Source organism: Amblyraja radiata, chromosome 21, assembly GCF_010909765.2.
Source record: "Amblyraja radiata isolate CabotCenter1 chromosome 21, sAmbRad1.1.pri, whole genome shotgun sequence".
Lineage (NCBI taxonomy): Eukaryota > Metazoa > Chordata > Chondrichthyes > Rajiformes > Rajidae > Amblyraja > Amblyraja radiata.
The window spans coordinates 38,406,182-38,420,213 of record NC_045976.1 but is presented as its reverse complement, the minus strand read 5'-3'; the positions used below and the strand labels follow the sequence as shown (position 1 = coordinate 38,420,213).

General features: G+C 45.2%; 1 protein-coding gene across 1 annotated transcript in view; it reads left to right on the top strand.

Moving 5' to 3' along the window:
- The window catches only part of fbh1 (F-box DNA helicase 1), a 34,737-nt gene extending 23,456 nt beyond the window's left edge, over positions 1-11,281 (top strand). Inside the window, 5 exon segments of the mRNA XM_033039285.1 lie at positions 977-1,171; positions 3,185-3,310; positions 5,132-5,238; positions 9,658-9,792; positions 10,773-11,281. Of these exon segments, the coding sequence (XP_032895176.1) occupies positions 977-1,171; positions 3,185-3,310; positions 5,132-5,238; positions 9,658-9,792; positions 10,773-10,910 (701 nt within the window). The 3' untranslated portion in view covers positions 10,911-11,281.
- The last annotated feature ends 2,751 nt before the right edge of the window (positions 11,282-14,032 follow it).

Genomic DNA, 14,032 nt, shown 5'->3' with positions numbered 1-14,032 from the left:
TCTTGCTCCTATCTATGTTCCTGATAAAAAATTATGTTTAAAACTTATCTTTTCTGACTATATTCTTATTTTAAGACTGTGACCCCTAGTTCAAAATCCACAACCAGGGGAAAATTGATTCCACATATAACCCTATCAGGTTCTGAAACTCCGAGAATTGATAAAAGCTTCATGTATGTTAGAAACATGGAAACATAGAAAATAGGTGCAGGAGTAGGCCATTCGGCCCTTTGAGCCTGCACCGCCATTCAATATGATCATAGCTGATCATCCAAATCAATATCCCATACCTGCCTTCTCTCCATACCCCTGATCCCTTTAGCCACAAGGACCACATCTAACTCCCTCTTAAATCCAGCCAATGAACTGGCCTCAACTACCTTCTGTGGCAGAGAATTCCACAGATTCACCACTCTCTGTGTGGAAAAATGTTTTTCTCATCTCGGTCCCTCTTATCCTATTCCCTAGAATTAATACCAATCCACAAAACTGCACCTGTACTTGTTCCACATATTCCCTGATCTTCCAAAAATTCATCCTCTATGAATACTTTACGAGGAGACACTCAGTTACTCTCGTGCTGAGCTGCTCCAGTTCTTTGCGTCTTTTTTTTCATCCAGCATTTTATGTTTTGCTCAAGATTCCAGCACCTGCAGTTTCTGGTCTCACCTTCTTAATACGAGGTTTCCCCGTGCAGTCTCTTTGTTTCCTTTACCATAGGTTCTGGTCATTTCCTTTACTCCTGGATAGATCCTTGCTATCTTTGTGTAGGACGCCTGAAGACATGTGTCTGAAGGAACGTCTCGACCCCAAACGTCACCCATTTCCTCTCCCCAGAGATGCTGCCTGAACCCGCTGAGTTACCCCAGCATTTTGTGTCTAACCTTGCTATCTTTGTTAAGTTTGTGGCATTGCGAGCTGAAATGGGAGATGTCTGTGGGGAATAATTGCCGTGGCGATCTCTTCTCTTGGAAAGGCCTTGAAATCCGGGATCCGCTCATCCGGCTGTTTGAACGTAAAGGGGGTTTTCGTGGATTGAGAAACTACGCAGTGCAGGTTGGAGACTCCGAGCTAGAGGAGAGGATCGCGGTTGTGGAGAAGTACGGTCTGGGACTTCCATCGCTGGTGGAGAAAATCACCAACCAATGCGTCAACTGCACGACATTTGCAAGTAAGACAGCCGCTGCCTCCTCTTGCTGTGACATCTAATCTTCTTTGTCATTGTGCTCCCCTCCTTTTCTCCCCATATTCCTTCACCTCTGTTTTGAGTGTCCAGCAGATATCCAAAATGCTTCCGTGAACAAACAGATTTTTGTTTTAGTTCAGAGATACAGTGCGGAAACAGGCCCTTCGGCCCATCGAGTCCGCACCGACCAGCGGTCCCTGCACGTTAATCCTATCCTACACACACTAGCGACAATTTATAATTATACCAAGCCAATTAACCTACAAACCTGGACGTCTTTGGAGTGTGGGAGATCCCAGAAATAAACCCACACACGTCATGGGGAGAACGTATAAACTCCGTACAAACAGCACTCGCATTCGGGATCGAACCCGGGTCGCTGGCATTGTTAGGCAGCAATTCTACCGCTGCACCACCGTAAGATAAGAGCTCGATGGCCAAGCTCAACACACTTAACAGGCCATTGAACTACGCCTTCAACCTACCTGGTGCAAGAGCTTGGAACGATTTTATACAGTGCTATTGCTTAGCCATTTGTGCTATGAATTCACCTGACTGTAGTTCGTAACTCTTCAATCCTTTTGTCTCTCACCTGTCTTTTCTTCTCTGGCCTTTGTCCAACCATCTACCTGTCAAAAATCTCCCCCCCCCCCCCCTGTATCTGCCTATCACCTGCCACACACCTCTCTTCAAGCTTTCCCTCCCTGCCCATCCACAGTCAAATTGAAGAATGTCAAAATGACGCGAAACATCGCCTATCCATATTCTCCGGTGATGCTGCCTCACCCGCAGAGTTACTCCAGCACTTTTTTTGTAAACCAACATGAGCAATTCCTTGTCCCTACTATGTAAAGTGATTCTGTGTACAACACCCAGTGGTATGTATGTTACAACCAAAGAGTTTTTGTCAACAACTGAGGTGGCCTGGTGGCACAGCAGTTGTTGCTGCTGTCGGTCCCTATGTTTGATGCCAATCTCAGTTGTTGTCCGTGCAGTGTTTGTATCTTCTCTCTGTGTTTGTATGGGTTTCCCCATCTTCCTCCTACATCTCAAAGCAACGGTAAAATGGTAAAGCCATCGGCCACCCATTCATACCGGTTCTATGTTATCCTACTTTCTCCATTCCTACTTTATCCTACTTATCCATTCCTTACACACTTGGTGTGATTTATCCAAGCCAATTAACCTGCACGTCTTTGGGATGTGGGAGGAAACCGGAGCACGTAGAAGAAACCCACGCGGTCACTTAGAGAGCGTGTAAACTCTACACAGACAGGATCGAACCGGGTTCCCAGGTGCGTGACCTGCTGCGCTGTGCCTCGCCAATGTTTGGAGTTCCAAATTTTTTATCAATCTCTTACCTTGCCAGAGATGCGATTGTTTTCCGGGTCGCTCTGCGGCCTAACATCATGGAGCTGGAGGCCTTGCTCGAGACTGACTTTGAGCCTCACCACGGGGACGTGGACTTGCCATCGGTGCCGATTCCTTGCCTGGGATCGACGCTCCAACCGCGGCCTGCGGACTTTAACATCAAGGAGCTCGCAGTCTCGGGAGAGACCAAGTCGGGAAGCTCCAAAACCGCACGAAGTTCGACTAGCTAGTTCAACCCAAGGTAGATCGCCCGGCGCGGGGGAGCTGAGATTTCCACCACCCCCCCGACACGGGAGCTTGATCGCCCCAACGAGGAGGCCCGCCGCCAGCGAAGGGAGTAAGATCGTCCCGTCAACGGAAGTTTAGAGGCCCCCGAACGCTGGAGGACAAAGAAGGGAAGAGATTGAACTTTTTTTCGCCTTATATCACAGAGAGGAATGTGGAGGAGTCACTGTGGTGGATGTTTATGTTAAAATGTATTTTGTGTGTTCTGTTGTTTATTAGTATGACTATGGCAAATTAAATTCCTCGTACGTTGCAAAACATACCTGGCTAATAAAGTGAGTATGAGTAGCTGTTAACCTTTCCTTATTATGACCTTTAACTGTCCCTATGGTTCTTCTAAAGATGTGATTCTGGGAACGGTGCACAAAGCAAAAGGATCTGAGTTTGAGACGGTGCAGATAGCTGAAGACCTTATAAAACTTCCAGGCTTTCGACATAACCCTCACGTTCTTTCAGGGTTCAGGATAGGCAAGTATTTCTCTGCTCTTTTTTAAAAAATCTACAAGGCATGCCATCTAAAAGTAGGATAACACACAACTGTTTCTCACTCCCTCCTCTTTCCTCGACTAGCTTGTCCATTTGGGCGTGAGGTTTGCTAGCGAGATACTGAAAAGTATTCAACAATACAGGCATCATTCCCAAGGCCCTATTGCCAGCGTGCACAAATGTCTCCAAGACATTTTTAATTAATGCTTCATCCAGCTCAATCAAACTGTTACATTCAGAAAAGACCATCTATCTGACCCATGAGCTTACTGAAGCTGAGACATTTCAGGACCACGTGAGCTGATCCATGTACCCCTGCATAAGGCCAGCAGAATAATCAAGAACGAGTCGTACTCTGGCCACTCCCTCTTCTCTCCTCTCCCACCGAGCAAAAGGTACAGAAGTGTGAAGATGCACGCCTCCAGATTCAGGGCCAGTTTCCTCCCTGCGGTTATCAGGCAACTGAACCATCTTCATTACAACTAGAGATCAGTCCTGAACTATGAAGGTAGATGCAAAATGCTGGAGTAACTCAGCGGGTGAGGCAGCATCTCTGGAGAGAAGGAATAGGCGACGTTTTGGGTCGAGAAACTTCTTCTGACTAATGTCGTGGGAGGGGGTTGGACAAAGATAGAATGTAGTCAGAGACAGTAGGACTAGTGGGAAAACTGGGAAGGGGATGGAGAGAGAGAATGCAAGAGCTATCTGAAGTTAAAGAAGTCAATGTTCATACCACTGGGGTGTAAACTGCCCAAGTGAAATATGAGGTGCTGTTCCTCCAATTTGCGCTGGGCCTCACTCTGACAATGGAGGAGGCTCAGGATAGAAAGGTTAGATTGGGAATGGGATGGGGAGTTGAAGTGCTGAGCCACCGGGAGATCAGGTAGGTTAAGACGGACTGAGCGGAGGTGTTCAGCGAAACGATCGCCGAGCCTGCGCTTGGTCTCGCCGATGTAGAGAAGTTGACAACTGGAACAGCGGATACAGCAGATGAGGTTGGAGGAGGTGGAAGTGAACCTCTGCCTCCCCTGGAAAGTCTGTTTGCGTCCTTGGATGGAGTCGAGGGGGGAGGTAAAGGGACAGGTGTTGCATCTCCTGCGGTTGCAGGGGAAAGTACCTAGGGAGGGGGCGGTTTGGGTGGGAAGGGACGAGTTGACTAGGGAGTTGTGGAGGGAACGGTCTCTGCGGAAAACAGAAAGGGGTGGATATGGTATGATGTGGCCAGTAGTTGGATCTTGTTGGAGGAGGTGATAATAGTCCATCATTCTAAAAAAATGTGCAACTATTCAGATGTCAGATGATACTAATTGACGTGTCATTAGTTTAGTTTAGAGAAACAGCGTTGAAACAGGCCCTTCGGCCCACTGTGTCCGCGCCGACCAGCGATCACCCATACACTAGCTCTATCCTACACACAAGGGAAAATTTACAGAGGCCAATTAACTGACAAACCTGTATGCCTTTGGATTGTGGGAGGAAACCGGAGCACCCGGAGGAAACCCACGCGGTCACGGGGAGAACGTGCAAACTCCGCACAGACTGCACCCGTGGTCAGATTCGAACCCGGGTCACTGGCGCTGTAAGGCAGCAACTCTACTGCTGCACCACTGTGCCGCCCCAAATTAATTTATTGAATGTTATGTATCTCTGTGTATCGTGTTACTGGACGGTTATATTGCTGCAAGCAAGAATGTAATTGTTCTGTATTCGGTACAAATGACCGTTAAACACTCGTGACTCTTCACCATTATTTGTTGCCTTGTGATATCACCGCATTGATGCAAATTCCACCTCTATCCCCAGACTCGGTCCCAGATGCCAATTGGAACTTGCTTTACATTGCCGTGACCCGGGCGAAGAGACGTCTCGTGATGAGCAGGTCCTTGGAATATCTCCTCTCCTTCGCCAATGTGAGTAGGATTGTTAATGTGTTTCAGTCTTTCCCTTGCCCACTGAATGAGAGCATCGAGGGCAGCACGATGGCGCAGCTGGTAGAGCTGCTGCCTCACAGCGCCAGAGACCCGGGTTCGATCCCAACTATGGGTGCATGTCTGTACGGAGTTTGTTCGTTCTCCCCGTGACCTTGTGGGTTTTCTCCTAGATCTTCGGTTTCCTCCCACACTCCAAAGACATGCGGGTTTGTAGGTTAATTGGCTTTGTGTAAGTGTAAATTGTCCCTAGTGTGTGTAGGATAGTGTTAGTGTGCAGGGATCGCTGGTCGGTGCGTACTCGGTGGGCCGAAGGGCCCGTTTCTGTGCTGCATCTCTAAACTAAAATCTAAACTTTCATTGATATTCGTGTCTCCTTCTTGCCTGAGTTGAGCATGCCTTTGGAAATCAGTCCCATGTTCTCAGATGTTTTCTGCACACCCTCCGGTTCCTGTGTTCCCTCCTCCCACATACTCCGCCCTCCCTCCCCGGCCAGGGCTCCATTTCCCAGTCTGATGTTCATTCCTCCGTGATCCCATTCGCCACATTCCCTTTAAACTGATCAGAATCCTCTTTCTCGCACTCCCTGTGAACTCACAACATACACAGGCAAATATGTTTTCAGGCAACGTAGCATATATATTTTTTTAAAACAAATTAAAAATGAGTTGGTGTATTAATATGAACTAACTTTCATTAGTCTGGAAAATCTGCCAGTCGTGTGCCAAATTATCAATGTTAATGTAAAATCTCGAAAAGTGATTCATCATCGCGTTATTAATCATAATTTGGCATCTGCAAGGACATATGATGATTGAAGGGTTTGATAGTTATTAGGGAGTATCTTAAAAGAATTAGGGAGGGAATGTCAGCACCTAAAGCTAAATCAGCTGAAAACAAGTTTGTAGTTTTAGTTTAGTTTAGACATACAGCGTTGAAACAGGCCCTTTTGCCCACCGAGTCCGCACCGACTAGCGATCCTGCACATTAACGCTATCTTACACACACGTTAGGGACAATCTACAACTTTACCAAGCCAATTAACCTACAAACCTGGACGCTTTGGAGTGTGGGAGGAAATCGTGGCTCTCGGGGGGGGGGGGGGGGGGGGGGGACCCACGCAGGTCACGGGGAGAACGTACAAACTCTGTACAGACAGCACCTGTAGTCAGGATCGAACCCTGGTCTCTAGCTGCGTAAGAAATGAAAAATGGTCATGGGGCCAGGAATGGGGAAGAGCAATGAATTTGAGGGTCCTCACTATAGGAGCCCTTTGTTAATGAATGTAAACAACTATCTGCATGCCCATGGAGTTGCTTTCCCTTGTCGAATGGTCAGGGTCAAGCTCTAAAGCTGATCAGCATCGTTCAGGGCAGTACAGTACTTCCCCTGTGGAATGTGGCCAGCTGCTCTGGTAGAATGGCATTGATAGCTGGCTCGGCCTGCACACCTGCTTACAAAATTGTCCTTAATGTTTACAAGTATGTAAAGGAGTCTGGAAATCACTTGGCACCTGTATAAAAACTATTTTTCTTTTAAAAAAGATAAAATGGAAAAAAAAGATGCCTTAAGTAAGATGGACATAAAAAAGCTGGAGTAACTCAGTGGGACAGGCAGCAACTCTGGAGAAAAGGAATAGGTGACGTTTCAGGTCGAGACCCTTCTTGAGACTTGAAATCACCTCTGCTCCCAGTCCCTTTGCTCACCCAAAAGCTTTTAGAGAAACAATCTTCACGTGGTTGAGGCCAGTTCATTGGCTATATTTAAGAGGGAGTTAGATGTGGCCTTTGTGGCTAAAGGGATCAGGGGGTATGGAGAGAAGGCAGGTACAGGATACTGAGTTGGATGATCAGCCATGATCATTTTGAATGGCGGTGCAGGCTCGAAGGGCCGAATGGCCTACTCCTGCTGCACCTATTTTCTATGTTTCTATGTGGTTCACTCTGTTTCGACGAATGCAATCAACCTGGCGTGCACAGAAGATCAAACAGAATTAGTTGTCCTACAACTTTAGGCTGTGCTCGCCATACGCAAAAAGAAGAAGAGAAACATAATGGGACAGATTCTCAAGGACTTGCCCACAACCAACTAGGGTCTTCCCAAGGGAATGCTGGAGCCCAACCCTTTGTTCAGTGGCTTCAAGTAACCTGCAGAAGGCAAGGTTCAGAGGTACATGAGCTAGGTACAGGTTATTGCGACTAGCTTAGATGGGCATCTTGGTTGGAACGGACAAGATGGGCTGAAAGGAATGATTCCACGCAGCATGACTCTAAGGCTCTCCGTTAATAGTTAAGTCACTGTATCGAAAGGGGGGTTTCAGCCCGAAACATCGCCTGTCCATTTAGCCCTCCACAGATGTGTAGGAAAGAACTGCAGATGCTAGTTTAAACTGAAGATAGACACAAAAAGCTGGAGTAACTCAGCGGGATATGCAGCATCTCTGGAGAGAAGGAATGGGTGAAGAATGGTTTCTGAAGAAGGGTCTCGACCCGAAACGTCACCCATTCATTCTCTCCAGAGATGCTGCCTGTCCCGCTGAGTTACTCCAGCATTTCGTTTTCACCCAACAAACAACTAACATTGGCTTGTTTCCACTATCATTGTTACTTTTTTGCATGTCTTTCATTCATTGTTGTTTATCTCTCTACATCATCGACTATATCTCTCGTAACTTCCCATATCCCAAACTAGTCTGAAGAAGGGTCTCGACCAGATGCTGCCTGCCCCGCTGAGTTACTACAGCTTTTTATGTCCCTCCACAGATGATTCCTGACCCGCTGAGTTCCTTCAGCATCTTGTTTCTTGCTTTTTATAATCTAATCCTGACAATGCAGTTGGTTCCACGCATTAATCGTTTCTTAGCCCTGCCCTGCCCTGCCATTAGTTTAATTAATCCGTTACTCATCCCGGCCCAGTACATTGTGCAACTGGGTTGCAAATCAGACCAGGGTCTTTACAAAGATCGCCAGGTTTGTGAACCTTCCGGTGAGAATGAGAACACTACCTTTGTTAAGGCACTTGGGGAAATCTTGAGATCATGAAAAGTGCTTTCTTTACTTGCGATTGTCCTTGCGATTCTGAGGAAGATCAAAAAGGATCTGGTCAGCTTTCATCCTAAAGGGGCTGTCCCACTTGTGCGACCTAATTGGCGAGTTTAGAAGAGTTTAGGAGAGTTTGAAAAAATGTCATGTTGAAGACCTCCTTCGACTATGTTGAAGACCTCCTTCGACTGTGTTGAAGACTGGCTACGGCTAACTTCGGGAAAATTGGACACCGAATAGTGGAGAGTGAAGATGACCTCCTTCGACCTCCCTTCGACTATGATGAAGACTACCTTCGACTACCCTCGATTACCTACGACTAACATGCCGGCCTACTACGACCTACGAGTAAAAAAAGTATCGATTTTTTCCATGGCAACCATTTTTTACTCGCGGGCATTTTTCAACATGTTGAAAAAAACACCGCGACCTAGCTGAGGCCTCTAGTACGCGGAGACCACTCTAGAGCATGAAGGAGAGTTACAAAGACCTCCTACGACCTCGTGTCGACCATGCTGCGAGTATGAGTAAGGGCAAAATCGCCAGAACTCGCGGATTAGGTTGCCCAAGTGGGACAGCCCCTTAAGCGATGTAGGGATCAGCTAGATTTTGTTTTTGCTGGTGCTTTGCCACAAAATTTCCGACAGGATTTGGCCATGAAGGCTGTGGCGTGTCACATCGTAAATGGGTTCTCATCTATTAACGTGACAGAATAGTTTGCCTGTTTACATCCCGCTCAGAATGTCTGCACACACGCCAACATCGATGTGAAGCTTTCAGCATGCTGTTGGCCTGTGTGGTCTATTCCTCGCTGTTGAGAGAGGGCAAGCTGAACAAGATGACTTGAGTTTATCAAGAGAAACAGAAAATGCTGGAGTAACTCAGCGAGACAGGCAGCAACTCTGTTTAGAAGGAATGGGTAACATTTTGGGTCGAGACCCTTCTATCGGCAGCAAGTCAGGGGAGATGGAGACACAGAGATAAGGAAGCGTAAGGTGTGAAAGAGACATCAAAGGGGACAAAGGTCAAGGAATATGTAGAATGGATCATTGTTAACTAGGGGAAGGTGACAACGAAGCATACAAAGATAAAAATGAATCAGGAAGACAGTCAGACTGGCCGGAGAACTAAGATGGGGGAGGGATGGAAATCAAGGGTTACTTGAAGTTAGAGAAGTATAATATTCACACCGCTGGGGTGTAAGCTGCCCAAACTAGATATGAGGTGCTGATCCAACAATTTTCGTCAAGCCTCACTCTGACAGTGCAGGAGGCCCAGCATCAACTTTATCGATGTCAGCGTCACTTTAGGTTTGGAGTTGTACCCCACCACTAAAACCTGTTTCACCTCAACGTTGCAGGAATACTTTCTGAAGCCCGTGTTAACTGCCAAGCTGCTTGGAAAGGGGTTACCTCCTAAATGCCACGTCAGCGGATGCTTGAATCGCATTGCCAGAGAAGCAGTGTTAACCATGATGAAAGTATCAAGTCCACAGGTAATTACCTTCACAAATTCAAGTGATGAGGCCATTCGGGCCATCAAGTCTGCTCCGCCATTCAATCATGACTGATCTGTCTTTCCCTCTCAACCCCATTCTCCTGCCTTCTTCCCATAACCCCTGACACCATGTAGCCCAAGACATTTGATAGGTATCATTGAAAGTATAACTATTGGCGAGGGTATTGATTTATTTATTTATTATATGGGACCGAGTTACAGTGGGAAACACATTTTGCCTGCTTTCCAGGCTAATCATTGCTCTCGTGTGGAACGGTGCGAAAGAAGATTTGTCCACTGTGTCTCACTCAGTCCATGTAACAATACAAAAAGTGTTGGAGTCATAGTCGTAAAGCACGGAAACAGGCCCTTCGGCCCAACTTCCCCATGCCGATCATAATACAATACAATACAATTATTTATTGTCATTTGAACCTCAAATGAAGTTCAAACGAAATTTGGTTTCTGCAGTCATACAAGAAAAGAACCAAGACACACAACCAACACAATTTACACAAACATCCATCACAGTGAATCTCCTCCTCACTGTGATGGAAGGCAAAGTCTTGTCTCTCCCCTGTGTTCCATTCTTCTCCCGATGTTAAAGCCCCCGGCGGGCGATGGCAAGTCCCGCGGCCGTTAATGCCCCATCTACACAACTCCAACCTGCCTGAGTTTGGCCCATATCCCTCTAAACCTTTCCTCCCCATCCTCCTGGGTTTTCTCCGGGTGCTCTGGTTTCGTCCCACACTCCAAAGAGATACAGGGCTGTAGGTTAATTGGCTTCAGTAAAAATTGTAAATTATCCCTAGTATGTAGGATAGTGCTGGTGTACAGGGTGATCGCTGGTCGGCGCGGACTTGAAGTGCCTGTCTCCGCACTGTATCTCTAATGTCTAGTAATACCTCTGCATTTTATTACTCTGCATTGTTGTTGAATTTTTCCTCTTGTTTCTGATTTGCTTCTGATCTCGGGCAGTATGGACCAAACGTGGACGGCCCTCTCTGTCACGCATGCACGAGGCTGCGGACTGGTCCACTCATCCATCTCCTGGCTTCTCCACAACTGGTCAGGACGGGCGTTAGAACAGTCGTGGGGGGCCGTGATCCCCCCTGACGTTTCCTGGAGATGGGAGTGGCTACAGCGGCGAAAACCTCGAGGGAGTCTAATCATGCGGAAGAGACTGGAAGAGTCAGAGGTGCTTCCTCCTGCACGGACTGGTGTTGATTCTGATGTCAGACAACCTGTTATGCAGATGAATATCTACACCGATTCATCATTGAAAACTTGGAAGGCATCTGTGGTATTATTCTAAATGCAAATACCGCAAACCTTCACTATAACAGACTATATGGGAAACGTAAAAAATAGGTGCAGGTGTAGGCCATTCGGCCCTTCGAGCCAGCACCGCCATTCAATATGATCATGGCTGATCATCCAAAATCAGTACCCCGTTCCTGCTTTCTCCCCATATCCCTTGATTTTGTTAGCCCTAAGAGCTACAGAGCTCTCCATAATGTTTGGGACAAAGACCCATCATTTATTTATTTCCCTCTGTACTCCACAATTTGAGATTTGTAATAGAAAAAATCAAACGTAGTTAAAGTGCACATTGTCAGATTTTAATAAAGGCGATTTTTATACATTTTAGTTTCATCATGTAGAAACTACAACTGAGTTTATACATAGTCCCCCCCATTTCAGGGCACCATAATGTTTGGGACACGTGGCTTCACAGGTGTTTGTAATTGCTCAGGTGTGTTTAGTTGCCGCCTTAATGCAGGTATAAGAGAGCTCTCAGCACCTCATCTTTCCTCCAGTCTTTCCATCACTTTTGGAAACTTGTATTGCTGTTTATCAACATGAGGACCAAAGTTGTGCCAATGAAAGTCAAAAAAGCCATTATGAGACTGAGAAACACGAATAAAACTGTTAGAGACATCAGCCAAACCTTAGGCTTACCAAAAATCAACAGTTTGGAACATCATTAAGAAGAAAGAGAGCACTGGTGAGCTTAATGTTAGGTCTCTTAATAACAAATCATTTTTAGTCAACGATTTTATTACCATCTCTAAACTGGATTTTATGTTTTTAACTGAAACATGGCTAGAACAAAATAACTGTGCAACCATTCTGATGGAGACAGCTCCTCCAAACTATAACTTTTTTGATGTATGTAGATCTGGAAAAAGAGGTGGAGGGGTTGCTGCTATATTTTAAAATGTATTTCAGGGGAAACAGATGTCACTTGGTGATTTTCCATCATTCGAATACCTTTGTGCTGTATTGAAATGTTCCCCCAGAGTTCTCCTATTAATTATTTACAGGCCTCCTAAATATTATGCTAATTTTTTCAATGACTTTACAGAATTATTGTCTAGAATCTCCACTGACTTTGACTGTCTAGTTATAACTGGTGATTTTAATTTTCATACTGATGATTTGAATGACAAGGGTACAAAATAATTTTTTACTATTTTAGACACATTTGACCTGTCTCAACATGTGAAAGAGGCTACTCATTGTAATGGGCACACCCTGGACTTGATTATCACAAAGGGTCTCATTGTTTCTGATATTTTCGTGACTGATCCTTCATTGTCTGACCACTTCTGTGTTTTCTTTAATATATCTTTTATTCCCGACATACAGACAAAATCAAATACTGTCAAAAAACGGTATATAAATGAACATTCTAATGTACTCTTTAAAAATGCCATCTCCTTCTTACCACCTCTAAACCCATGTTCTGCTGATGATCTTGTAGATAACTTTAACTCCAAAATTGTGAAAGTTATAGATGTCATTGCACCTGTTACGGTTAAAACGATTTCTGGTAAGCAAAAGGCACCCTGGAGAAAAGCTGCTTTTGTAACAGCCCAGAAAAGAGAATGCCGGAAAGCTGAGCGCATCTGGCAGAAAACAAAACTTCATATTCACCATGACATCTATAAAGAGAGCCTCTGTGCCTACAATTTAGACTTAAAAAGTGCTAGAGAAACATTTTTCTCCAATATCATTAACAACAACACTAATAAGGCAAAAACCCTATTTGCAACTGTTGACAGACTGACCAACCCCCCAACACCTGAACTCCATTCCACGCAGAAATGCAATGAGTTTGCATTATTCTATACAGATAAAATTGAAGGCATCAGACGTGCTATCAATATCACCGCTTCAAACAAAAATGTTGGATCACCACCCTGTTTAGGCAAAGGTAACGTGGCAATGATGACATGCTTTAATGTCATAGACTCTAAAACTCTTGTGGAAACGGTGACTCAACTAAGGCCATCCACCTGCTGCCTTGATGCTTTACCTACCAACTTCTTTAAGAATGTTTTTGACTGCCTAGCAATAGACATACTGCAAATAGTTAACAGTTCTCTTCAATCAGGCAATTTCCCAAAAGCCTTGAAAACTGCAGTTATTAAACCTCTTTTAAAAAAGCGGAGCCTAGATGCCTCTATTATTAACAACTATAGACCAATTTCAAACCTATCTTTCATAAGTAAAATCATTGAGAAAGTTGTCCTCCAGCAACTTAATCAATTCCTGGCTTCAACTGGCTGCTACGACAACTTCCAGTCAGGATTTCGACCTCTTCATAGCACTGAGACCGCTCTTATTAAAGTTGTAAACGACATCCGTCTTAACACAGACTCTGGAGAAGTTTCAATATTAATGCTATTAGACCTCAGTGCTGCATTCGACACTGTTGATCACTCAATACTTTTGGACAGGTTGGAAAAATGGGTGGGGCTCTCAGGCACAGTCTTAAGTTGGTTCAGGTCATATTTACAAGATAGGAACTATTTTGTTTCCATTGGCGACTTTGTATCAGAACCAACCAACGTGACGTGTGGAGTACCGCAAGGTTCGATCTTAGGGCCCTCTTTATTCAACATCTACATGCTCCCACTAGGGCAAATCATGCAAAATAATAATATTGACCACCACTGCTATGCCGATGACACTCAAATCTATGTAGCGCTATCACCAAATGACTATCGCCCCATAGATCTGTTGTGCCAGTGCATTGAGCAAGTCAAAGACTGGATGTGCCAAATTTTTCTCCAACTAAATAAGGACAAAACGGAGATAATTGTTTTTGGTGCTAAAAAAGAAAGGCTTAAAGTAACCCAACACCTTCACTCTCTGTCCCTGAAAACTTCAAACAAAGCCAGAAATCTTGGGGTCATTATGGATTCAGATTTAAATTTCGACAGTCACAT